This window comes from Alnus glutinosa, chromosome 1 (genome assembly GCF_958979055.1).
Source record: "Alnus glutinosa chromosome 1, dhAlnGlut1.1, whole genome shotgun sequence".
Lineage (NCBI taxonomy): Eukaryota > Viridiplantae > Streptophyta > Magnoliopsida > Fagales > Betulaceae > Alnus > Alnus glutinosa.
The window spans coordinates 12629118-12656265 of NC_084886.1; the positions used below are offsets into that span (position 1 = coordinate 12629118).

At 39.6% G+C, this 27148-nt stretch overlaps 2 protein-coding genes across 4 annotated transcripts; one reads left to right on the forward strand and one right to left on the reverse strand.

The window, feature by feature from the left end:
- The first annotated feature begins 1461 nt into the window (after positions 1–1461).
- On the forward strand, positions 1462–18292 carry LOC133873178 (histone-lysine N-methyltransferase family member SUVH9-like). 3 transcript variants are annotated; one of them, XM_062310916.1, is made up of 3 exons: positions 1462–3848; positions 4008–4678; positions 17638–18292. In XM_062310916.1, the coding sequence occupies exon 1, from the start codon at positions 1745–1747 to the stop codon at positions 3776–3778; it is 2034 nt and encodes a 677-aa protein (XP_062166900.1). In that variant the 5' UTR covers positions 1462–1744; the 3' UTR covers positions 3779–3848; positions 4008–4678; positions 17638–18292. The 3 variants fall into 3 exon arrangements, with proteins under 3 accessions (XP_062166900.1, XP_062166894.1, XP_062166904.1); XM_062310910.1 differs by lacking the exon at positions 4008–4678; XM_062310920.1 differs by lacking the exons at positions 4008–4678; positions 17638–18292 and adding an exon at positions 7820–8591.
- A 3129-nt stretch (positions 18293–21421) lies between these two features.
- LOC133873192 (uncharacterized) lies at positions 21422–26572 on the reverse strand. The gene is made up of 4 exons (XM_062310927.1): positions 26366–26572; positions 23431–23501; positions 23079–23214; positions 21422–21656 (listed from the first exon to the last, which is right to left on the reverse strand). Exons 1-4 carry the CDS (start codon positions 26520–26522, stop codon positions 21571–21573), a joined length of 450 nt encoding a protein of 149 aa, XP_062166911.1. The 5' UTR covers positions 26523–26572; the 3' UTR covers positions 21422–21570.
- Between the last annotated feature and the right edge of the window lie 576 nt (positions 26573–27148).

Here is a 27148-nt window from a genome sequence, read left to right on the forward strand (position 1 = left end):
AGAACGGGGCTCCAAGGTCATCTCTTCCCAAAGAAGAAATGGGAAGAACTGAAGAAGAACAAAAGAACTAAAGAAGAACGAGACAGATGCAGGAAATCGTGAAGAAGTCTCGGGAAGACGAAGAAAAGAAAAGAAAAATGAAGGGGGGAGGAGGGGTGCGCCGCAGGAGAAGTGTTTAGGGATTTAGGGTTAGGCATTTTAATTGTTATTATTATTATTTTTTTATTTTTTATTTTTAACGCGGTACGGGGCGGGGATTTGAGAAAAAAAAAACACTAAAACCCGCGCCCAGCCCCGTCCCTCACGGGTTGGTTAAAATCCAACCCGTACCCGTTAAAAAACACTAAAACCCGCGTTTTTAGGGGCGAGGGATTCGGGTTTTTGCTCACCCCTAGTTGCCAAGCTTGAATCCAGGGCTAGCTGGGAATCTGACGACTTGACCTGCATGCAATTGCCCATCGAGAAACCGAACAACACTCTCCATATACTGTGGATGAAACTCAACCCCACGATTGACCTCGAATTGACTAGGTGTCGGTTCAAGCAAGAATGCCAGCAAATGAAGCAGCCACACGGCCTTGGCAAGCACCAATAACTCATCGTAAAATTGAGTCCTGGTGTGGTTTCCAACCAAGACCTGACATTGCTGCTCCGAGTCTCCGAACAAAGACTCCTCTATCTTGAGATGGACAATGGAGAGGTATTTCTTAGAGCAAAACTTTGCTGAAGTGGCAGGGGAATAAGATTCCAAGAAGCTCGTGGTGGGGTCCATGGCCTTCATGTCGCGGTATTGAGTGAAGCGGTCAAGGTTGAGGAGGGAGGAGAGGCTGCCATCCATGTAGAAGATCTCGTGGTCGATATGTGGGATTCGAGAGCGTATTTGGTGTGATGGAGTGCAATGAATTAAAAAAAAAATGATGAATCTGTTCACATATTCAAGACAAATCATTTTGGATTTTCAATAGATAAATGAATGGAGGAGTGTTTTATGATTTTGCTTACTTATTCTAGCTATAAAAGAAAAAAGAAAAAAAGAAAAGAAAAAGATACATAATCCGATGAGAATGCTCTTACATGTAAAAAGTCTTATATGTTTTTGAAAAATCTCAAGATTGATTTGATTTCTTTTTGCAACAATTCAAACTTTAACTAATTGTTGTTCCGAAGTGGTTGACAAATGAATATACAGTTTTTTTTTTTTTTTTTTTTTTTTTTTTCTCTCCATAAATTGACATCTACTCCTTAAATTTTAAAGCAATCGTGAGAAATTAAGACAACCACTTCCAATTTTTTTTCAAATAATAATTATTTAATCAAAATACCGATTAAGTTAATTAAGAACTTTTCTCACGAAACATGTCAGCATACAACTTTTCTCACGGTTGGGACCCAATCGTAGCGCAGATCATGTCATCCACATAGCGTGTCATGATGGAAATGGTCATTCATAACCCTTTGCAAACCTTGCTGTCCTAAGAGCACCGTAGCTCTGTCCCTGCCTCGGACTCCCAAATTTCTTACCGTCGACATTGAGGGGCATTTCCGTCACACAACTGTCCAAAATTCCCAACATTTTTCAGTTTCAAAATCTTCTGTCACTTCCCCCAACAATACACACAGTTCTCTGTGTCTTCAAAATTTGCCATGGGAAATACTCCAGAGATCTCTCCAAAACCCTAACGAAAGCGAGAAGCCCACCAAGCCTTTCATGCCCTAAGCTTGAGCTCGTTGTCTCTCTAACGAAATGGGCTCTCTTATCCCCTTCCAAGACCTCAATGTCCTCCCAGACCCACCCACCACCACAACTGCGATGCTAACCCCCAAAATCGAGCCAAAGCTGGAACCGTTGGACGAGCCGCTAGAGAATCTCCAACCAACGCCGCAACAGCAGCATCTTCAACAAACTTCTCAGGGCTCGTTCTTTTCCAGCACTACCCCTGACAATTACTCGAATTCCGAAAATGCCCCTCAACCGTCGGGCATTTCCTCCTCCGAGGACAACGTGTACTCCGAATTCTTCCGCGTTTCGGAGCTCTTCCGCTCCGCCTTCGCGAAGCGCCTGCAGAGCTACGGCGACGTTATCGACCCCGATTCACGCGCCATCGTCCCGGTCCCACAAGATAGTAACGCCCTCGAGAGCATCAACCACAACAGCAACAACCAGGTCTCAAACGACGTCGTTTCGCGGAGGCGGTCCCACCACCAGCGCTCGGGGGAGCTGGTGCGCGTGACCGATCTCGGCATGGAGGACCAGCGGTACTTTCGTGACGTCGTTCGGCGGACGCGCATGATCTACGACTCGCTGCGCGTGTTCTCCATGATGGAGGACGAGAAGCGCCGGCTCGGAGATCCGGGCCTCAGCCGGAGGCTCCGTGGTGATCTCCGCGCCGCCTCCGTCATGCGCGACCGCGGCCTCTGGCTCAACCGTGACAAGCGCATCGTCGGCTCCATCCCGGGGGTCTACATCGGCGATCTCTTCTTCTTCCGGATGGAGCTCTGCGTGGTCGGCTTGCACGGCCAGGCACAAGCGGGAATCGACTACGTCCCCGTCAGCCAGAGCTCCAACGGCGAGCCTATTGCCACCAGTATCATCGTCTCCGGCGGGTACGAGGACGACGAGGACGCCGGGGATGTGATCGTCTATACTGGCCACGGCGGGCAGGACAAGTTCTCGAAGCAATGCGTGCACCAGAAGCTGGAAGGTGGGAATTTAGCTTTGGAGAGAAGCATGCATTACGGGATTGAAGTGAGGGTTATCAGAGGGATCAAATACGAGGGGGGCGTGACGAGTAAGGTCTATGTTTACGATGGCTTGTATAGAATTTTCGATTGTTGGTTCGATGTGGGCAAGTCTGGTTTTGGGGTTTACAAGTACAAGCTGGTGAGAATAGATGGGCAGGCGGAGATGGGTAGCGCCGTTATGAGGTTTGCTCAGAGTCTTAGGACTAGTCCCTTGGCGGCGAGGCCTGTGGGTTATCTTAGCCTCGATATCTCGATGAAGAAGGAGAATGTGCCGGTGTTGCTCTTCAATGACATTGATGCTGATCAGGAACCCATGTATTATGACTATCTTGTGAAGACGGTGTTTCCGCCATTTGCGTTTCATCAGACGGGGAACGGTACTGGGTGTGATTGCGTTTCGGGTTGTGTGGATGATTGCTTTTGTGCTATCAAGAATGGGGGAGAGTTTTCCTATGATCACAATGGGATTCTTGTGAGAGGGAAGCCTCTGGTTTTTGAATGTGGGCCCTTTTGTAGGTGCCCTCCTTCTTGCCGGAACCGCGTAACACAGAAAGGGTTGAGAAATAGGTTGGAAGTGTTTAGGTCGAGGGAGACGGGTTGGGGAGTTAGGTCCTTGGATTTGATACAAGCTGGTGCTTTTATATGTGAATATGCCGGGGTGGTTCTGACGAGGGATCAAGCCCAAATTTTTTCCATGAATGGTGATACTTTGATTTATCCCAATCGGTTTTCAAGTAGATGGGCAGAATGGGGGGATTTGTCTCAGATATTCACTGATTATGTGCGCCCCTCGTATCCCTTAGTTCCTCCTTTGGATTTTGCAATGGATGTGTCGAGAATGAGGAACGTTGCTTGTTATATAAGCCATAGTACAACTCCGAATGTGTTGGTGCAGTTTGTGCTATATGATCACAATAACTTGATGTTCCCTCACCTTATGCTGTTTGCAATGGAGAACATCCCTCCTTTGAGGGAGCTCAGCCTTGATTACGGCGTGGCTGATGAATGGACAGGGAAGCTGTCTATCTGTAACTGAAGGTTTTTGAAGAGTTGATGCATTTTTGAATGTGGTGTAGCACAGAGTCCGGAGGACATGATGCACTGAGGTATACATCAACTTTCTATCTCAGTAAAAGTTGCATTTTTTTTTTCATATTAGTATGCACTTTTTCTTCTTCTGATTATTAAGAATTACATGTGGTTGATATCTTTCCTCTGCTTTCTTCTAGCTCTAGTTCAATGTCGACTGTGTTGTGTATTTGTAGGTGCCAGGGGTGTTGTTTATTGTGCGACTATATACCATAGTCACTGTACAAGCACATTTTTTAGGTTGGAAAGGCATTTCTATGCGATGGAGTTGGTGTTTCTTATTAGCATACAACTGCTCATCTTCAAATTTATATTCTCCTATGGATTCTCTGTTGTGTACTTCTTTTATGTGATTTCTGTTGGGCTAATTGTCAGAACCTGTTAGATATGTTTCGTATCAGTTTTCCCTCATTTTCAAATTTATGAGAGGTGTTTTCTTTTGGAGGAGGTGAGTTGGAGGCAGAAATCGAGGGTGATGTGGTTAAAGGAAGAGGATAAGTGTACTAAATTCTTCCATTCCATAGCCAACTCTAATAGAAGGTACAACTCAATGGACTCCTTATTGATTGGAGATTCTCCTCCTAATCAGACATAAATAGGCGAGCACGTAGCTAAGTTCTATCAAAAGCTCTTTTCTGAGCCGTGTAGGTGGAGGCCTATGGTGGATGGTATTTCCTTTGACTCTATTTTGGAGTCTGAAGCCAGCTGGTTGGAGATAGCTTTCATGGAGGAGGAGGTTAGGAAGGTAGTGCCAGCTATGAATGGTGATAAGGCGTCGGGTCTTGATGGTTACTCTATTGCTTTCTTCCAAGCGTTCTGGGATGTCTTGAGATTGGACATTATGAAGGTATTTTTTGACTTTCATGCTAGAGGTATGTTTGAGAAGAGCCTTAATGTTTCGTTCATATTACTTATTCTAAAGATTTCTGGTGCTAATTCCCTCAAAGATTGTCGGCCTATTAGTCTTGTGGGAGGAATTTACAATATTATTACTAAGGTTCTAGCAAAGAGATTGAAGTTGGTTTTGGAGAAGGTCATATCCAAATCTCAGAGTGCTTTTATCAAAGGTAGGCAGATCCTCGATCTGATCCTTATTCCAATGAATGCCTTGATAGTGGTTAAGATCGGGGGAGCCACGTGTCATCTGTAAAATGGATTTGGAGAAAACATACGATCATGTAAATTTGAGATTTTCTTTTGTATATGCTGAGGAGGTGTGGCTTTGGGGGAAAATGGTGTTCGTGGATAGCTCATTGTATTTCTTCTGTGTGGCTTTCAGTGTTAGACGATGGCTCTCCTAATGGTTTTTCAGCAGTTCTCGTGGGCTGAGACAAGGGAATCCTCTGTTACCCTTTTTGTTTGTGTTTGTGATGGAGGCTTTGAGCCGTGTGATTTCTGCTGCGGTTAATGGGGGTTTGCTGGAAGGTTTCAAAGTTGGTAATGCTACTTTTTCTCATCTTCTGTTCGCCGATAATACTCTGATTTTCTATAGTGCTTGTTCTTCTCAGTTGCGTTATTTGCGGAGTCTCTTTCTTCTGTTTGAAGCTGCTTCGGGCTTGAATGTTAATTTGGCAAAGTCATATTTAATTCCAGTGGAGAATGTATATCAAGTGGGAAGGTTAGCCGGCTTTCTAGGTATGGGGTTGCCTCCTTGCCGGTGAAGTATCTAGGTCTTCCTTTGGGGGCTTTCTATAGGTCCACTCATATTTGACTGGCCAGTTGGAAAAGATTATATCTCTTCAAGGGTGGTAGAGTCACCCTTATTAAGAGTACCCTTGCCAATTTACCTACCAATTATTTGTCTGTGTTTCCTATCTCGGGGAGTGTTGCTGCTCGCATTGAGAAGTTACAACGGGATTTTCTATGGGGTGGGATTGATGAAGAGTTCAAATATTACTTGGTGAGTTGGTTGAAGGTTTGTACCCCAATTTCAGAAGGGGGGCTGGGTATTAGGAACTTCTTGGTGTTCAACCGCGCTTTGTTAGGTAATTAGTTGTGGCAGTTTGGGATTGAGAGAGATGTTTAGTGGAGAGTTGCAGTGGACTCCAAGTTTGGTAATTTGTGGGGCGGGTGGTGCTCCCTTGAGCTTGTAAGTGCCTCTGGAGTGGGGTTGTGGAAGAACATTAACAAAGGTGGGAGACTTTCTCTAGTTTTGCTAGATTTGAGGTGGGGGATGGGGCTAAGACATAATTTTGGCACGATCCATGGTGCGGTGATACAGTTCTGAATGAAGCTTTTCTTGATCTCTTTGGTATTGCTCTTGTGAAGGATGCCTCAGTTGTGGATAATATGGAGATTTTGGGTGGTTCTACTCAGTGGAATGTGAGCTTTGTTAGAGAGGCGCATGATTGGGAAGTGGATGTCTTTGCTTCCTTCATCCAGGTGTTGCACTCGGCCATGGTGAGTAGAGATCGTGCAGATAGGCTCTGGTCGGTCTCTTCCAAGAAGATATTGTTCAAGGTTAAGTCCTTCTTCAGCTCCTTGGCCGGCTCTTAAGGTAGGCGCTTCCCTTAGAAGAGTGTGTGACGGACTCAGGCTTCTTCGATGACGGTTTTTTTTTTCGTGGTTGGCATCCTTAGGCAAGATCTTTACTGTTGATAATCTCAAGAAGATGCATATCATCTCTTACCCATCAAAAAAGAAAAAAGAAAAAAAAAGATGCATATCATCATTGTGCACAGATGTTGCTTGTGCAAGAGAGTCGGGGAATCAATGGACCACGTTTTTCTTCATTGCGATGTGGCTTCCGCTATGTGGAATAACATTTTTACTCGTTTTGGTATGTCTTGGGTTATGCCTAGAAGAGTTATCAACTTTTTTGCCTGTTGGTGGAAGTCTAGAAGGCCGATATGTGCTGTGATTTGGAAGATGGTGCTAATCTGCATTTTTTGGTATGTTTGGAAGATGGTGCCAATCTGCGATTTGAAGAGTTCCATGAAGGATATTTTAGCTTCATTTTTTCATATCCTGTATCTTTGGACGGGGGCTTTTTTGTCCCCACTGTCGATTAGTTTTGCTGATTTCCTTGTCCGTTTTTCTATTCCTAATTATGTGTTTCTTTTTGTATACTTCCAGTGTACTTAGGGGCGCCTTACGTTTTCAATAAGATAAAATTTACTTTAAAAAAAAAAAAAAACCAGTTTTCCCTCATATATAAATGTAAATGTAATTGTTGTCCTATTTTATAGGTTTCTTTTCTGTAGTTTATTGTATTCATATTAGCTCTTCCCTTTTTCATTTGTGCTTCAGAGTTTTTGATCAATTCGTTATATACAGAAAATTACTCCCGAGTCAGGTACTTTTATGGTGCCACTTATAATCATTGTTGACTTATTTATTTTTTTAGACACTGGTTGCCAATGAGCTTTAGCTCAAATAACACTCTCCTTTTGTGAAAACATTTAGAGGATGAGATCATGAGTTTAAGATTCACAGGGTACATGTGTTTATGTGTGACTTACTTAACAAACACTTGCACATATGCATACACCTACCTACTCAGCCCCGCACCCTGATGGTGGGCATGTATAGGAATCTGTTATTGCAAATTTAAATGCTTTAGGGTTCGCATATGCTGGATTTATCATCTGGATTAATGCTTGAATCTTGTTTTTATATAGTCCTTTGTGGTCGTCTAAACTATTTGGTGTTGTGGATTTGTACTTGTAGTGAGTGTAGTGATTTGGTAACTAGCGACAGGAAAGATATCCATATTCAAGACTCAAATAGTTATGATGCTAAAAAATCAACTCCCAATGGTGACAGTAGAACTCTAGAGGAATGAAGGGAAATGCTGTTTATAATTCACACTCTTCTTGTATAAAAAAAATGATTCATACTCTTGTCTTGGGTATGGTGACTATGTCATGATTTGAGGGAACCTAGGAATATGAAGAATATTAGGTGTGAATATTTTGCCAAATAATACTCTTTTGTAGGACTAAGATTGTGGGTTTGTGATTGCATGGTGAATACTTTCTAAAGTTAGGCCCTCAATGGTGGTGGATAGCTTGGCAGTTCATAATGGAAATATTCATTGGAATGTTCTCTTTACGCGGCAACTCCAGGACTGGGAGATGGAGATGGTGCTTTCCTTCTTCGAGCGGTTGTACTCCACTTCGATTCGACAAGTAGAGGGTGACAGGTTAGTTTGGAATCCCTCTACAAGGGGCTTATTTGAAGTAAGGTCCTATTATGAAGTGCTTAGTAGGAAAGAAGGCCCTTCATTTCCGTGGAAGAATATATGGTGTGCTAAGGCTCTGACAAGGGTGGCGTTCTTTGTATGGTTTGCAGCTTTAGGAAAAATACTGACCCATGATAATCTGCGAAAGAGGAATAGTGGTTATTGAGTGGTGTTGTATGTGTAAAAAGAAGGGGGAGGCTATTGATCATCTGTTACTTCACTGCGACACCGCCTGTGAGCTTTGGAGCTTTATGTTTTCTTTATTTGGAGTTGAGTGGGTCATGCCGCAAACGGTGCTGGATTTGTTGACTACTTGGGGTGCATCTTTTGGGCATGGCCTAGCTAAAAAAGCTTGGCGGTTAGTTCCTCACTGTGTTTTGTGGAGCATTTGGCGGGAGCGGAATGCGAGGCTTTTTGAAGATGTAGAGACTGTAATGGTAGTGTTAAGGAAGCGTGTGCTTAACACGCTATTTCTTTGGTTAGCGTCCAGTCTTTGCCATCTAGGTGTTTTTACTTTTGTAGACTTTCTAAATTTATTACCTGTTCCTCCCTTTTAGGGGCGCTCTTGTATACTTTCCGTGTATTAGGGTTGCGCCCTTCTGCGCTTTATTGATGAATTTGAAATTACTTATCAAAAAAAAAAAAAAAAATGTTTGGACAGGTTTGTTATGCAGTTCTGCTATTCTTAGGATTGGGAATGTATTTTGTCGGTCAATTTTGACTTGATATGTTTAATGAGTGTGGTTAGCATTCTTGAAGACACGAGACAATGAGTTTTCATGTTGTCTGGATCCCAGCATGTATTGAATATATGGTGGGAGTCAAGACTTGGGAAGTGCCTTCCTAAGCCTAGTGAAACTAGAGCCACATTTTTGGCTTTTTTTTAACGACTTATAATATGATGCCTAGATACTTCATGGCAATTTCAGGTGAGTTGTAAAACATCTTCATCTTACGTTGTTAAGTTTGTCCTGTGTAAGAGATAAACCTTTGAATCACAGCTTGAAAAGTTGTATCCAACAGCGTTAACAACGAATTTGTTGAGGTGTGTTAATGTTGATAATGATCTTCATTTCCTTGATATGAGATTACAATTGGTGAGATATTTTCCATGTCTGTTAATCCCTTTTTATAAATATTGCTCTATTATTTGATTCTATTTAGTTTGTTGGATATGGTGTACTCATTCGGAAGTTGCTTTAGTAATCTTTTATTACCTAGGTGCAAAAACCAGCAAGAGCAAGGGGATTTGTTTGGGTTTGGTTGGGTCAGAGTAGGGGTGGTCTAAAGTGGTTGAACTTAAAACCAACTTTCCCAAACGCGAGCGAATTCTTTGTTGCAGGGTCCATCTTTCTAGATTCTTAATAGGCTGTATGTTTGGGGTAGTATCTTTGTGATTTCTAGTGTTAATTTTGGAACAGTATGACAGTTTAAGGTTAATGGGCTGTATTTTAAGTTCAAAAACATGTGGTTAAAATCAGAGGGGTTTATGGATACATTGGTTAGGGTAAAACCATGGTGAACTTCTTATCACTCTCAGGGTTCTTTGAGTTTCATTTTGGCTCGCAAACTTAAGGCATTGAAAGCTGTCTTAAGAACGTGGAATTAGTAAATGTTTGGCAATGTAGAGAGAAAGAAAAAGCTTCTTATGGAGGATTTACGGGTTCTTGAGGGTCTGAAAGAAGAGAGAGAGCTTTAAGTGAGGAAGGAAATAGCTATTAATGGTTTGGAGAGGATAAATCTTTTGGAGGAGGTGAGTTGGAGGCTGAAATCGAGGGAATGTGGTTAAAAGAGGGTGATAAGTGTACAAAGTTCTTTCATTGAGTGGTCAACTTGAATAGAAGGATCAACACGATTGAATCTTTGTTGGTTAATGGTACAGTTTCTTTAGATCATGTTGAGTTTAAAGAACACATTGTACAGCTATGATAGTTTGTTTAACAAACAGTTCAGTTGGTGGCCTAGGTTGGATGGCCTTTCCTTTGATTCCATTGGGGAGGATGACACCATTTGGTTGGAGAGAGCTTTTGAGGAAGATGAGGCCTTTGAGGTGGTGAAAGCCCTAAATAGTGACAAGGGCCCAGACCCTAACAATTTTATTATGGTGTTCTTCTAAGCTTGTTGGGATGCTCGTAGAGAAGATATCATAAATGTCTTTCATGATTTTTCATGCTAGAGGCAAGTTTAAAAGAAGTCTTGATGTTACTTCAATTGCTCTTGTTCTAAAGAAAGATCTATTATGGAGTTTACAAAATTGTTGCTAAAGCTCTAGCCAACAGGTTGAAAATGGTTCTGGAAAAGATAATTTCTATTGTTATCGTGCACATTAACAATGAATAATACAGAATCGAAAAGAGAGAGAGAGAGAGTAAGGAAAAATCGAGACACATATTTACGTGGTTTGGCAATGTGCCTACGTCTATAGAATAGTGCGGCTATATTTTTCACTATTCAATAATTTAGGGTTACAACATAATGTACTTGTATGAAAACCCTTATATGAAAAATTCCTTGTATTGTTTTCTACTTCCTCTTAGATGCCTTTCTTGTATACTTCCTGTGTACTTGATTGCGCTTTGCGCTTTTTAATGATATTTCTCTTACTTATCAAAAAAAAATGAAAACCCTAATTGTACGAACTTATTTCAGTTTTCTAGCTTTGGTATTTTTTGAATTTTTTTTTTCCTGCTAGTTATGTGTTTTTCTTGTATACTTGTGTATTTGGGTTGTGCCTTTTAATGAATTTCAATTACTTACAAAATAAAAAAATGAAGATTTTGCCATTTTGAGGCTATATGGCATAATGAACATGCTTCTGGCATCATAATGTATAACGATTGCATGTAAATACATCTTCCAACAAGGTTACTTTGTAGTGCTCCATTTTTTGGGTTTATTATATCTTGTGATATCTAGAGATTATTTTTCCACCTTTTACTTATCAAAAAAATTATATCTTGTGATATCTGAAATCAAATGTTGTGGACATTTGAACAGATTGTTGACGTCAAACCCCAGGGGTCTGTCTGTGAAATCAAAATATATAACTGTGATCCATCCTCCATATTGTTACAAATTTTGCTTGGTAAATGTAGCGTGATACGAACTTTTGAAATAGTTTGTCATGCCGGAGAATTATGATTCAATGATGGAGAAATTTTAAAATAACACATCTTTTCTATTACAGTAGCCTTTAAATGGCTTAACTGACTAAAAAAAAAAACTAATTCTCAGACAAAATATTTATGATAATAACTAGACTTCAGCTTTAATAGGTAACACTTATACAGCTTGGAGTTTTTTTTATTTTTTATTTTTATAAAACTATTACCTGTCTCATGAGAAAAAAAGAGTTAGGCAAGGCGTTTTAGCTCATGTCTTGAGGCTCACAGGGATATTAATCAAAAGATGAAAGTAAAATGTTGATACCGATTTGGCGCATGGTTCCATTGTGTTTGATGTGGTGTGTTTGGAGGGAACGAAATGCACGCTGTTTTGAAGATTGTGAGATTGACTTGATGAACTTGAAGAAAATGATGCTACAAACATTGTTTATGTGGAGAGAGAAATTTCAGTTTATGCATGAGTGTTCTTATTTTGAATTTATAGATAGGTGCTCTCTTTTTTCTTTGAATTAGGGGTTTCTTGTATACGTCCTGTGTACTATGGGTTGCGCCCCTTTGTGTCTCTTGAATATACTTATAAAAAAAAAAAAGGCCTCACAAATTTAAGCATATAAAGGTGAAAGGTGCAGTAGACCATAGGAAGGAACTAAAGGTTAAAGAATGGAGATTTCTTGAGTACTGTATTCAATCCACGTCTGTCTGTGTTTTATACGCTGTGTTTGTTTTATACAAGTCCATGATATTACATTTTTACATGTCGAAGTCAACACTACTTAAGATGTTAGCTCGAACAATTTAGCTTCTTGTAGTTGTTACTAAATCATTTAAAGCACAAACTTTTCCTTCATTGTAATGTAACTTGTCTCAAAGCTATCAATTACTTTATGTGTAAACCTATTCATAAAAATAAATTCTTTATGTGTAAACCTCATAATAAATCTTTTAGATTCAAATTGAGTTGCAATGGCTACTTTTGGCTCAGAATGCATGGTAGATTAAGGTATGTTCGTATCTTAGTGCTTGCATTTTTCTGAACCGGGGTATGTTTTTGATTCAACTGGAGTTTTTGCTTGAATTCCCTACAATGGGATTTGACAGCTAGAAAGTTGATCTTTGTCTCATTAAAGCAAACTTTTTTTTTTTTTTTTGATAAGTAAAAGATGTTTTATTAAAAAAAGCGTAAGGTGCTTTTAAGTACACATGGATTATACACATGATCAACCAAACCAGCTCACAAAAAGAAACCCAAACAAACCCATAAGGACCTAAGCCCTCAAACCCGAAACCCACAAGGGGCACCCAATGCTACAACACCCGAGCTTTTCCTTTCCTTCGCCTAGAGTGCATGCTTGCATCGCCGTAGTTAATGAAGCTTTTCAGATTCAACACCCCTCTCCTCCCTTTGATCTTAAGATGCACACCCTTTTTAACCTAATGGAAATCATCTTCAATGGCATCCAAAATCGCTAAGGACGGATCTTCATCCTCAACACCATCCGACACTCAATCCAAGGGCATGTCGGGAGGACAGACACCCAAGGGGTAAGGGGAGTCTCCATCCTTCCCAACCAAAACCTCATCCCCTTGATCCCACACAACAATCTCCCTAGACGAGCCAAATCCTACCGGCCACTTTTGTTATTGGATCAAGCTGTCTGACTTGAAATTCACACCCTTTCAGCAATTGGAGAAGCGCAACCATCCAAAGGGGAGCAAACACTCAGGAGAAGGAAGCCTCACCGAAGAAAGCTAGATGAAGGAGACTTACCGACCACTCCCCCACCTGGCTTCGGTGAGGACTGGACCACGGTCCCGTCCAAGGCCTGAGAAGAAGCACCCAAAGATGGCGTCGTTGGAGCACTGAGAGCTGTCACTGCCTCATCAAACATAGAAGCATCCATTTGAGCACCTTTGCCTACCTTCGATCTCTGCTGATATCTTAGCACCGATTTGGACTCAGACGGGTAGATGAGAGCCCCAGTGCCCCACACTTCAACATTATCGGAAGAGAAAAGCGGAGCCTTTCTCCCAAACACAGCCGCCCCCAAAGAATAGACACCGAAGGAATTTAACCCAACTTCAGAGAAGTCGAGTGCCGGAGAAAACCCCTTAGAATTCAAATTCGAGCACCCAAAAGGGACCCTCACTGCTTCTGGAGGCGAAGCAAAGGCAGAGGAGGCTATCGCATAAGGGGACCCAGTTTCCAGGAAAACCGTTACCTTGCACAATTCATCAACCACTCTATTCCAGCCCCGCCCTCCTCATCCCTTCGGGAACAAGATGAACCCACTCCGGCCACCCACTGCATAGACCACTAGCTCCAAGAAGCGGCCATCCTTATTACAGCCTTTTCGAACAATCCAAGCCTTCAAATCTTCCTGGAAGGATTTGACAAAATCCTCGAGCCCCTGAGACCACAAAGCCTCCTTCACCGCTGTGACAACCCAAGCAGTACACTGCAAACCCAATAGCACAACCCCTAAGAAACCTTTCCTTCTCTCCTCCATTCTTAGCATAGACTTGCCTTCCTCCACTGAGAAGAGGAAAGTTTTGGCCTCCACAAAGAAACGCTCCAAAGCCATCCTCTAGAGAGCAGAACCCTAGTGGGACGCGCATTCACTCGCCGCCCCTAGGGGAAGAAGGAGAATGGCCTGTAACAGGTCGAGACTAGAATTATTTGGTCTGGCAGATCTAATGGTATTTCTGAAATTGATGGTTTAGTGATTCTAGTCTCATTTTCTAACCCATTCCTGGCTTAACTTTAGAGGGACTGCTTGCCATCATCAAATGTTGGATTTGATTGGACTGATGTTTGGCTCCAAGGCAGTCAATCTGGTTGAATTAGAAATTTATGAGAATTATGGGTCTCCATGGCCATGGAGGAGACCCATGGCTGGTCATGGGTCTCCTCCCTCCATGGTTGTGGCCAAGAAACCATGGCCATGGAGGACAGTTCTTTTTTTTGTTGCTTTTTTTTTTTTTTTTTTTTAATGAATTCCGTAAAACTTCAGATAGAGTGGGGTCCACATGAGTAGCTTTCCATCAATAATTTGATGGAAAGCGTAATAGAGGTCTCAATTTACAAATGCTTGAAACATGAGTCTTAATTTCATCAAATTAGAAACTAGGGTTTCAATGTTAAAAAGCACGGAAGTACGAGGGTGCAGTGACATAATTTCCTCTTAAAATATGATATTTTTTGGAATTTAATTTTCCATTTAAAATATAATTAGGCAGAGACACTTGCTTCAACATTGAAACATAAATAGGGTATGTGTGTTAAGTTTTCTGAGAAGTGTTTGCATTTTGATTTGAAAAAGTTTCTGATGTTATAGAAAATTGAGAAGTGTTTTTGGTAGACTCAACATTTGGAAAAAGTGTTTTCCGTGGGGTTCATTTAGAAAAATTGTTTGGTAAATTTTTTTTGAAAAATGTTGTATTTTTAAAGAAGTAAGCGCTAAACATGTTTATTTTGAGAAAACACAAGCTTATTTTTTTAGGTGTAGAGCTAACTTATTTTTAAAAAAAAAAAAAAAAATTAAAAAGTGTGTTGTTGTGTTTGAGAAAAGAAGACACTTTTCGGAAAGGTTAGCAAACATAGCTGAAGATTCTGAATGCATTTTGCGGAGGTAGTTCACCAACATTCACTCACACACCTTTTGAACTCCTAGGATCACTTGTTTCCCTACTTTAGTGCCAGGTTAGTGATTTCGCGATTCAGGGGATGATTTCAAGTAGACCTTATGGCTCAAAAATGTAAAAATGTTGTTTCTTTTGTGGAATGCATATAAATTAATTCTCTTTCGCCAAACCTCTGCCTTATTTGTGCATGACCAACTCACGTTCTTGAGGCTGTTCAAAAATTTCAATTATCAAGCTGGGTCATTGGGTTTCCCCCTTTTCATGTGCTTTGTGAGTATTAAATTTTATATTTCATCCCTTAAGAGTACCCACCTACACATGCTAATTTTGCTTGTCCCAAAATTTTTGTCCTATTTAAAACAAAAAAAAAACAATTTTTTACTTTTCCTTTTTATCTCTCATTTTGAACTGTATGTCATTTATAAACAGTTCAAAGTATACCAGGGTAATTTTTGGAGAACATGCAGAAAACTTGAGCTGTCAAGGCATTAAATGCTTTCTTGAAATGAGTGTTTTCTTCTTAAATAAGACACTCATTATGGTAGGAGGGAGTAGATTATCCTCAGAAGCACTTCTCCGCCCAAGCTGCCAGCTTGTTATTTCTTTGCACAACCCTCATCCCCTTCTCTTCTTCTGTTAGTTTTTATGGATCTTTGTAAATAAACGCATCCCCTTTGCAGGGCAGTTACTGGTGTCATGTTCCTTATAGCAGGGTGTTTAAGCGAGTATTTATATCTATTTTAAATTAGGTTTAAGGTAAGCAGCTGAAGCTACTGCTGGGGGTACCTATCCAACTGTCTCTTCCGCTGGTGGAACTGGATATCGATTCAACAGGTTTGGACTCGAGCAAAGCTAGGTACTATGGTTCAATGGGTGAGGATGCTAGGTTGAGTCTAGTCTTTTGTTTGCTCCAAAATGGCACAACCAAATTGGAGAGGAAGAAGGGGAGCAGGACTTGATTGCATTCATTCATTTATGGATTTGATTGCATTATATAGTTCAACTCCTTGTTTGATAGATGATTGCAACTATGCCCCCACTAGTAAAACATATTGCCCAGGTCATGTATGTTGCAGAATGCTCATTGCGCTGCCCCAGCCAAAAAAGCTGCTTTCTTTCCTCATTTTTAATGCTTGGGCGGGCAAGCAAAAAGAGGCTTTTTTTTTTTTTTTCTGGCTAAGGCAGAGCAATGGGCGTACCTCAGTTTGCTAGTGAATTTTAGGATTAGGATCAGTACCTCAGTTTGTCTGATATCCTCGTATTTGGAGTATGTAAGTTTTACTGTATGAAGCGCATGTGTACTTATCCAACATTTATGTGAATTATGTCATTGCATGTGTGGTGGCACTATTTGTGATATTCAATTGGATGCTTGAGTTGTAACTGTTACTGTAGTATAGATGGTGTTGTCATTTTCTTTCCCTCCCTGTTTGTTTGGGTATTGGGCGAATCAATTTTTAATTCTCTTAAATAGCCTTTAGCTGTCCCATGTGATTTAATGGTGTACGTAGAAGTTATAACCTTATATGGCTATGCCAGCCTGAAGGAACCTTTGTACAAGTTAAAGGTTCCTAACTGTGAGGGAACCTTGAATATTACCTGGAGCACATGGAGTTCTTTCAAAAATTTGAAGGGATCACAACAGCCTACGTTTTGACTTCATTGCCATTGCTAATGATGGAAAGTTATTATGGTGGTTTCCTTCTTCCTGCAATTTTGACTTTATTTTCATTGAAAAGATGCTAGCTGTGCTAGTTGTGCCTAATGAATTTATGCTTGGCTAGTCTACATCTCACACACAGACTAACACAACTATTTTCAATTGTATTACATCTCGTTGTAACCTTATTAAGAGCCCTTTGGATGGGAACATTTGGGGAGCAATGGAATGGAAACAAATGGAAGGAACCCATTATTCCCTTGTTTGAGAGTTTTTCTAAAGGAAATAAAAGGGTGGAATGAAACTATTCCATTTCATTCCTTTATGAGCTTCCTACCAAACTTGGTAGGCATCGAAGATTCTCCTTATTAAAAGGGTGATTTTTATTTTTTCTCACCCTTTTTATTTTTTCTTACCTTCCAGCTAATGAAAGACAAATAAAAGAGGGGGATATATAGTCAAATCATGTATTTTTCCTTTCCATTTCTTTATTTATCTCAAACATCCAAACCAAGGAAAGGAGAATATTTGTACATTCCATTCTTTTTAATTCAGTATTTTCCCTTCTATTTTTTTTTATGAACTCCCAAATACACTGAAGTGACTAAGTTGGTTCATTGCATTAAAATGAGAGCAGTTTGAAATTTCTTGAATCAAAGGGGTACATCTCTTGTGGCTTGGAAAGAGAAGCAAGGACTTGGATAGCTTAACCCAGTTGAGCAGCATCTTTTCCAGGATCTGTAGGTTTTCTTTTTTTTAAAAAAAATCTACGCTTTAGTTTGGATTGAAAATTTTCAAATGAGTGTGTGTGCATTTATATTCAATTTAGTTATTAATTATTAAATTTGTGTGGTTTCATCTGGTTGCTAGTCACATTATCTTGGTAATCCCAATTAGGTTCGTTTTGGTTTCTTCTTATTTGCTTTATTGTGTTGTATCTCTGTACAGTCCTGAGATTTAGTTGGATGCTTATTTATCTTAGAATTTTGCATCTTGTCCGGCTTGGTTCTGAATGTTATTTGCTTTGTAATTCTGTCTTCATGTAAATACATGTGTGAGTCTGCCACAAATGCCTAAAATTTGTTTGAATCAACTTGACCTGATTGACATATCTGACAAATTATTGCAATGCTTGCAGCATTGTTATTACATTAAATATTGAAGCCGTGCTCACTTATTTTGCTCATCTTATGCAGGCGGGAACGGACTGTACATTTACAAAGTCACGCCGCCTGCCTTCCTAAATTTTCAGGTCCTCATCTTTTTGCTCAATAGTAGATGCTGCAAATGAACTGTTGATCCGATTATCAAAAAGCTATCACTGCTACGAGGACAACGTCTTTCTGCAAGCTATTCCTCTGGGACTGGTTGCCACGGTGTTTTGTAGCCTTGTATGCTTGACTGTATGAATATTTTGTACTTTTTAACTTGTATATAAAGTGCAAAATCGGATAAAGCTTGTATAGAAATTGTATCAGTGCATGTGTAGATGAGGGTGGCTTCTCCTGTTATTGCCTATTTATATCTCTTAGCGGATGAATCAAGTAGGTTTTGTGGTAGTGCTGAGGCAAGAGGGGTGTGAAAGCCAATTCTTTTTTGGCTAGAGGAAACTGCTGCCCTCCTTAGGAATTCGTGCTGTATGATTGATTAGTAGTCAGGTCGCAGTTGCTCTGACTAGTCCTGAGCATATATGATGACCAATTTACGGTGCCCAGAAACATTCATTTTGTTCGATTATTGAACTTGTGATATGGCTGTGCCATGTTCATGGATGTTTATGTTTATTACAAATTCGTTGGGTCTGGCAATGCGACTGGTGTAATAAAAGGACCAATTTGCCTGATCATCCAATCTGCAGCCTTATTTATCATTTCTGCGCATAAGCTAGCTAGACAACTTCTGAAGTAAAATATGTTGGCGTCAATTCAGTTTTTTGTTTTTCGCAGAGAAGCTGCCTGCTTGAAGATCAGTTAAACTACACTACTTATTGTCTTTTTCTACCTCAGATAACATTTAGTCCAAAATAACAAAAAGTATTATAAGATGTGCTTTTCTTGTTCATTTTTGAGAAATATTTCAAAAAAAAATAAAAATTGTATACAGGGAAAATTACTGAAAAAAAAAGAACAAAACAAAAGATAAGATCACAAATAGGATGAATAAAGAAAGATTTTATAAATATTTTAAGGCACCAGTTATCTGTCAGATATGAAATCAACAATGAAGAATATATAAGGTAGAACTTTTTTTTTTTTTTTTTGGAACATGGTAGCATATGCTACCCAGTATATTACTGAAAATGCCCGAAGGCTTACATGAGAAGGAGGTTCAAGATCCCTACAACTCTACGACAGAAGGATCTGACTTAACAACAGCTGTCTAAACAGAAACACAAACATTACAAGAATTACATTTGAGCCTCTATTTACATTAACGCACACTCTCAAAATAAAAGAGGGCCGATCTAGCATTTAGCCAACACAAATTCTAGTAAAATTTATGCAATACAAAGACAGACTGTACTAGAAAAACAAATGGAATACACAACACAAAGGCAGAAAAACCCAACTACAAGTTGCCAACAGTGGAAAAAGGGCAGACTTCGCTGGAGTTCCGACACCGGAAGCACCCAGCAGCAGATCCGATGAGACCTTCGGAGCCGCCAAGCATGGCTTGATAAGGCAGAGCGTGGCCTTCACGAGCAATTAGAGAGCAAAGGCTCCCTGATGCGTGAGGACTGAGGACCACGCGCCGAGCTCCGGCAAAACACACGACCTATACTTCCGGCGGTAAGGGCGGAAGACGACGGGGAATGCGGTTGAGTGGCGCGTGTCTAGCAAAAGTCGATGGATGTGCGTAGATCTGACTTCAAATCTGATGAAAAAAAACACTTAAAACCGGCCAAAGCACACCGTCGACGACACAGGAAGCCAGCCACTCCCTCAATTGGACTCCTTGAGTTGAAACTCCCTGCCATAAGCTAGAAGAAAGAAACAAAAAAAAAAAAAAAAAAAACACAAACCACTATAGCTCAGAAGAGCTAGAGGAAGTTCAGCCACCACCGGTTTTACCGGGGGGAACAAAACTCTACAGCTCAAAGGTTGAGAGGAAGACAAAGAACACTGCCAGAGGAGGGAGGGCAAAACAAATCTCACTACAAGACTCAGTCTCTTTTTTCTCTCACAGGAAGACGGAGAGAGAGAAAATCTAGTTTAAACGGCATATAAGGTAGAACTTAAGTAAACTAAAAGTAGAGGGGTGAGATAAGCATAGCAACCTCTTAGATCCAAACATCTGGGGCTCCCCCATCTTATTTGACAAATCAAAGAAGGCTACCTTCCAAGACATAATTGACAAGGTCCAAATTGAAATTAGGATGGAGAGCCAAAACTCTCTCCCAGTCTGAGAAATCTATTTTGATTAAAGCAATGGGCCCTGACCATCCCCTATGATGCAATGAGCAGCTTCTTGCTGCCCTCTAGCCTTAGCAGCAAGTTTGATAATCTCTTTAAAGACTTTTGGTGGGGTTTTCTGAAGAGAAAAACCAAAAACCTTTTTACTAAATCTTGAAGCTCCATTTGTCTCTCCCGCTATCTTGGAAGTGTTAGTTCTAGACCTATGAAAGAAGTTAACAAGAACCTTGTTTCAAAGCTTGGTTGGAAAATCTTGACCAACCATGATAGCCTTTGGGTGGCTCAAGTGAGAGCCAAATATCTTAGAACTGGTGACTTTCTTTCCTCTACAACTACGGCCAATAACTCCTCTCTAGAAGGGCATCTTGAAGACTAAGCAGCTGGTGGAAGCTGGGGCATGCTAATTTATCCACTATAACTCTCTCTTCTGATTTGGTCCAACCCTTGGATTCCTACCCACCCATCCTTCAGACCTTCTCTACAGAACTCCAATAATCTCTCACTCACTCAAACCTGACCATCTCAGATCTCATAAACCGCTCTTCAAATTCTTGGCTTACCCCCCCGGTCCACTCCCCTTGTGCCCAAAATATCCTTAACCTTTGAATCCCTTCTAACCCTTCCCTGACAAACATTTTTGGACCCCCCCTCCTTTTGAGAGGTTCACCACAAACAGTCTTTCCTTTCCAAGGAACCTCTCATAGCAAGTCTTGAAGAGCCCTTTCCAGCCATTTGGAAACTTACCTAGAACATCATCCCCACCAAGGTAGTATCTCTCTTCTCTCATCCCCTCCTTTAACCCTAAGTTGCTTTGTCCTCTCTGTAAATCTAATGAGGATTCTCTGTTGAATATTTTCTTCAATTGTATCTTTGCCTGAGTGGTTCGGAGAGAATCCTCCTAGCCCCTTGACACATCCAGTATGTCTAATTGGATCAATTACATTCGTGACCCGGGGAGATTCCTCAACATCCCCCAGGAAGAGACTCATCTATTCCAAAACTTTGCATTAGTAGCTCCCCTGCCCCCCCCAACAAAAGTCCTTCACGATCAACTTTAAACTTGCAATTTGCGACTCCTTCTCAGCTGAAGCAGCTGTTTGCCAAAACTCAGAGGGCCTCATTATCAAAGCTGTTTCAGCTATCAGCACCCCCTTTGATCCAAACACAGGCGAAGCTTTGGCAACCCTCCTTTTTGCAAACTTAGTTGCTTCTCTTCATCTCAAAAATTATGTCATAGAAGTAGGCTCTCTAGTTGTCATCTTGACTTTATCCCAACCATCACCTCCGATTGGCTCTCTCATCTATCCTGGCTTTCTTTTCTTAGGAAGCCAAGCAAATTAACAGAAGTGCCAATTTCTGCACCCCACCATGCGGCAAATGGACCACATCCAAACTCTTTTCCGGTTGCATTCCCATCTCTATTCCCATGTCTCCTCCTTTTGCCCCTTCCATTCCCATTACCGGTGGGAGGACCCCTTTCCCCCCCTAGTCTTATCCTTGATGGTTGTCTGATTTACGATTTTATTTTATTTTAAGTGAACTAAAAGTAAGCATACCGAGCTGGATATAATGAATTACACAGAAACTCTTTTATCAAAGCAAGTAGTGATATGTATACAAGAATATGAGTAAAGTTCACACAACTTGATATTAAGCTGGTGACGAGGGTTGATACATCCAAGATCAAAGTCAACATTTTCTTTAAAAAGTTATCAATCAGGCTTGAGAGGCGACTGTTCCATTTTTCTCTAGCTCTCGCTGTCTGGCTCGATCCATCTTCCTTTTCCGCCATTCCTCGAGCGCTGAGGAACATAGAATCATCTCCATCAGATTAACAAAGTTGTAATGCCCCAAGACAAGAAAAATAATCGGAAAACCAGAGGGAATAAGTAAACACATATATTATGGTCAGAAAAGTTTTGACTGACTCATGGTTGATTGGATTCCTGGATAATGACATACTAGGGACAAAGCTTGTGAATCCCAAAAAAATGTACTCTAAATAAGTAAATATTAATAAGGAAATTTGATGTGCAAAACTTATGATATATGCACAACTCAATATTTGGAATAGTGCTATTAACCAAGAAGGGGGTAAAGCTTGTGAATCCCAAAATAAATGTACACTAAATATTAACACCAAAATTTAATGTGCAAAACTTATGATATATTGCACAACTCAATATTTGGAATGGTGCTATTAACCAAGAACTAGAAGGGGGTAAAACATAAAGCCATGCCCTCCAAACACACAACAAACTCTCTCTCAGTACTATTAATTTTTTTTGATAAGTAAGGTTGGGCTCATATGGGGTTAGAACTTTGGACCTTCATGTCCATAAAGTGCCAAGCTTCAAACCATTCAGCTATGCATGGTTTTATAGTACTATTAATTGGAAATGAGTCACTGGTTTTGCAATAAAGAATGTTGGACAAGATTGTGCTGGATACTAGACAGCATTTATTTTGAAAGTTTATCAAGTGTCTGATTTTCAAGAAGACACCGATGACCAAAAGAAGGCATTTTTGTTAGAGAGTTAGGAATCTAGATTATGTGACAATCAGAAATCACCAAGGTAACACTTTGTAGGAAATGGCATGCTGCTTGACAAATACCAAACAAGAAGAGAATGGCTTTCTTTTAGTGACACATCCAAGGCCAAGGATCAAATTTGGTCAAACATGCTAACAAAATTACTACTGTGAGAATATAAAAAATTTCTTTCTTTGTAGAGATGTACAAGCAATTTAACTACATAAATTTCAAGTGTTAAACTCGGATCTGGAATTGCGACTTTTCAAAGAGATAAGACAACTAAAAAATTCTGCTTCCTAGATATGTCTGCTTACAGATATAAGACGATCCAAAATTCTAAACTCAAAAGTCCAGATGCAAGTAATTCAAGGATAATACTGGAGCACAACTGTATGTCGAATTTAACTACAACTGCAAACACTAAAAAGCCACAATTTAACATCTCACTGCAGAAAGAAATAAGAAGTCTACAAACATGAAAAAAAAAAAGCTGGATCAAGCAACATGACAGAATTTCCTCTTCGCTTAAGGATAGACAAATAGAATAAACATAACTAATGTTATGCATAACTCAACATACAAGATAATCTTATACTTGAAGAATGATAATAGGAAGTCCATGATCATTTTAATTGACAATTCAAAGGAGGAGAGGGACAGATTCTAGGGCAAGAACACAGAGAGTTACCTTTCAAGCTGCCAGCATCATTAAAGCTACGTAAATCATTTAACCTTTTAGAAAGATCAACTGCAGCAGTTTGCTTTGTATCTTTCTGTTGGACAGTTTCTGGTTCTGCATATACTTCTTGCTCAATTTCCCTCACCTATAAATGGAAAAGATTCAACCTAATGAAAAATATACTCCAGAACCAATTATTCATTAGATAATGGAAAGACAAAGGAGAATAGTTTTTTTTTTTGATAAGTACAAAGGAGAATAGTTTGATTCGCATCTTTCTGTGCCAACAATTTGCTTTTGTTTAACTTATAGTAAGACTAGCGATAATAATGAACTCATTCAAATTAGAAGCCATGCTTACTCTTTTAATCAGTTCCAAGGGTTGCATAGCAAGACGGATCTCTTCAGATTCCTTGATATACCTGATTTGAGCTGCATTTTGGAAATTTTGGGCAATATGCCTTAGTCAATCAGCAATTACAGTGCTCATCAAGTAATCTATATGCAAATTGAACAGAGAAAAGAATCACAAATAAAATCAATAAGAAATCATGATCAAGCTTAGGAAGTCATCCATATGAAGAGCAACAAACTTCTAGATCCATGTCATGTGAAACCTTCATGTTTCGCCAAGTAGTCTCATATAATTTGATACTTTCATGTCAGACCAAGAACTAGAACTTGAATCTAATTAATTTTTTTTGACAAGTCACTTGAGTCTGATTAATATCTTTAGGTCATAGATTTTTTGTGCAGTTTACTGCTCCATAACCATGTTTTACCACTTCAAGGAGTGCTATCGTATAATGCCACCGTTACCACTAACAATTGTAGAGAGATACTCATGATTGCCATGTCAGTCATACGACGTGTTTAAATATATGAACCACGTCCAGTAAATGTTTGCAATTGCTGCCAATCCCGGCTTGATACTATAGTTCAACCACTGGTAACTTAATAGTTGGAGCCACCTCATAAAAGCTCATGTATCTTTAAAGGCGATCTAAAACCAAGAGAATGGTGTGGGCCTACAAGGTTTAATTTGTATTCAACCATCTAGTGAAACCAAGGCCAGTCCAAAAGGAAAGCATTCAGTGAAAAATTTGAGCAAATTCAATTTCGACTTCTGAGAAGTTGCAAACTCCATCACAGCTGAGGCTTTATAGAAACAATGTGATGTGAGTGTAAGAACTCAGAAATGGTGAAGTTAATCTTAATGGGTCAAAAATTTAAAAAAGAGCCTGCATCAATACAATTAGCTAACAAACCTAAAACTTATCCTCAAGATCGATGCTGCAAAGAAGTGGGCTCTAACTGATTTGGTTAACAAGGAATCATCTTGCAGGAGTTTTGTCCTGGCCACAACACTGATTTTAGTAGACTATATAAACCGTGATGTTTAATAAGGTCTGCAGAGCCAAATTGAATGTGGGCCATCATAAATGAATTTCAGAGACATGTAAATGACCCTAAGAATAGAAACTCAGAGAAGAGAATCTAGAAGACATTAGACATTTAAGGATAGAACAAATTTAGGCCAAGTAAGAGACTGCATGTATAGCCATTAATTCAAAAACAAGCAAACACAATTTTCTAAAATGGGTTACACCTGTATCAGTAATGTAGGCTAGAAACCATAGCTTACAGTCAAAAGTGATATGATTCAGTTGTATTTCTATTTCAGTTAAGTGATTCTAAGTACAGACATGTCCTTGATAAGAGAGTCATTGGGTGTAAAAGTAGTCAAATTTTTATTTTCAGAAAAAAGAAGCCATCACATTTCATCTATGTAGGTAAAACTGGGAAAAGTAACAAATCCCAGGGTATCAGGAAAAGTATACAGAGTATTTTTGTATTTCTATTTCCTTCTTCTGGAGGACAAAAAAAATTTACAAGCAAGCAACTAAAGACCAACACAAAAAGCAAATCTTCGTAAAGGCAACATGCCGCAACAATGAAGCTTTTCTCAATCACATGATACTTTTTGTGTTGTAAACATGCTTCAGTAGCCCATACAAGAACATGAGCCATGATAACTAATTGAACCAGCATGCCATAAATGACAGCCATAGGACTCCTTCTGTTATTTTATTTGAAAATTTCTTCAAGTTTTTTTCACTTCTATCATAATCTGTCTCCTCAAATATTATTCTTAGAAAAACACCGAAAGGGATGGCAAACCAATCCAAAAATTTGAGAAGTCTGTGTTCATCCCAGTTAAATATTAATATTGACATGTGTACTCTGTTGTTGGACTGGTGATCACATCCAATTGAAATGTCACCACAGTACAGAACCTTCAAAGACAAATCTTTGTCTGATCTACCACCACTCCCACTTCTTTCCTTTAAAAGGATTGAGATGAGAGCACTATGTGTATAACCCCACAAAAGGACAAAGTCACACTTGAAAAGAAAGATATTCGTAGAAAAAAGAAGAGAATTCTTCTCATCAGGCAATAGAGTGCCTTGGCCGTTACATATAACTTTAACGGTGCCTTTTCATGACACCTTTTGCAAAAGTAATTCTCTTCATGGAACCTTTTCCAAATGAGACGTCTTTTTTTTTTTTTTTTTTGGCATTACAAGAAGATCGATGAACAAGGGAATAAGAATTCAAGAAAAAATTACTAGGGAAGATTTTACCACCCTGATAACAATGCACTATTTGCAGACTTGTTATCCTAACTGAAACTAAAGTGCTAATAGCGGCGAATTTTTAATAGAACACTAGAATACTCCCTTTAGTTCAAAGAACTCAAAAATGGAGTGAGCACCCCAAGTCATTTCTCTTGAACAGAGAGCCCTATTTTTAAACCTGCGAACATCAACCATCCTTCCCATACAGCTTCAAGGCATTATAATTTCAATCAACCACAAGGATATAGAGGAGGATAGGATACACATACCATCGAATCAAACTCGCACAATTTGTTACAAAACCCATTAAATTTCTGATTTTTATTCTACAAAACCCATCAAATTTCAGATTTTTATTCTACAAAACCCATCAAATTTCAGATTTTTCTTCTAAAAAACCCAACCTAAACAAAAAATGGGTCACCCAGTCAATGAACAACAAGATCTAAATTTCAACAATCCACTTCTCTTCAATTCAACAAGAACCCATTATTTTGCCTTACTCAGATAACCCATAAAAGCAAGAAAAATCAAAATTTAGAACATAAAATAACAAAATTCGACACCCCACGACCCTTTTCAGTTTATTGACAAAGAAATTCACAGCAGTATAACAAAATTCAGAAAGAGACAGAGAAAAAAGAGAGAGAAAGAGACCAGAATGGTACTGAGAAGCAGAGATTTTGCTTCGGGAAGAGGCGGAAGAGAGGAAGCCCTGAAGCAAGAGTAGAGCGGTGACAACGTTCAAGAAGCACACCACTATGGTCGCGTTTCTGAAGGAGAACCTCATCCTCCACGACTGTGGTACCTCCATCTTTTCCTTCTATTTCTCCTCCTCTTCTCCTTATCGTGCTAAAATAGTAACGTTGACATCCAAAGCCCGCAACGTCACCATGACTTTCCATTGAGGCAAACATTTTTTGGGGTCCCACTTGGACTTGAAGTTCGGATTGTGGCAGCAATTTGCGGAATCTACAATCATTGTGAAATCGTGGGTCAACGTAGATTTTTTATTTTTTTTGACTTTTAAGTTTGGCTCCCCTCACTGCAGCCGTATGATCTTGCCACGTCAATTATCATCAGAAATATCAAAAAATTTGATTGTGTGATCTCTATTTCATATTGGCTTTTCTCCACGATTTCCTTTTGATATTCCTTTTGATATGAAAGAGGAATGTCTTGAGGTATCTCAGTGCAATTTGATCTGCTCTCTTCTTGTATATTATAGCATTTCTTCTATGTAGTTTTCCTTTGGCATAATTGCAGACAATGCATAGGGCTTATTGAAAGATACAGAAAGTTTTGATTCCATGGAAAGCCTTTTACCAAGGCGATTCAGATGGCTGAGCAGGCTATTTATTAAACGGATAAATGAGAAGTGTTCAAGAGAGGACAAACGTTATTTGCATTTTTATGGGAAGAAGAAGAAGAAGAAGGTAA

Excerpts from the sequence above, each read along its gene's own strand:
- LOC133873178 (XM_062310916.1), top strand. The coding sequence starts at position 1,745 with ATGGGCTCTCTTATCCCCTTCCAAGACCTCAATGTCCTCCCAGACCCA.
- LOC133873192 (XM_062310927.1), bottom strand. The coding sequence starts at position 26,522 with ATGGAGGTACCACAGTCGTGGAGGATGAGGTTCTCCTTCAGAAACGCG. Across the intron at positions 23,502-26,365 it reads TGCTTCTCAGTACCATTCTG|CTCAAATCAGGTATATCAAG; the intron begins GTCTCTTTCTCT and ends TCCAAAATGCAG. Across the intron at positions 21,657-23,078 it reads TGATGCTGGCAGCTTGAAAG|CGCTCGAGGAATGGCGGAAA; the intron begins GTAACTCTCTGT and ends TATGTTCCTCAG.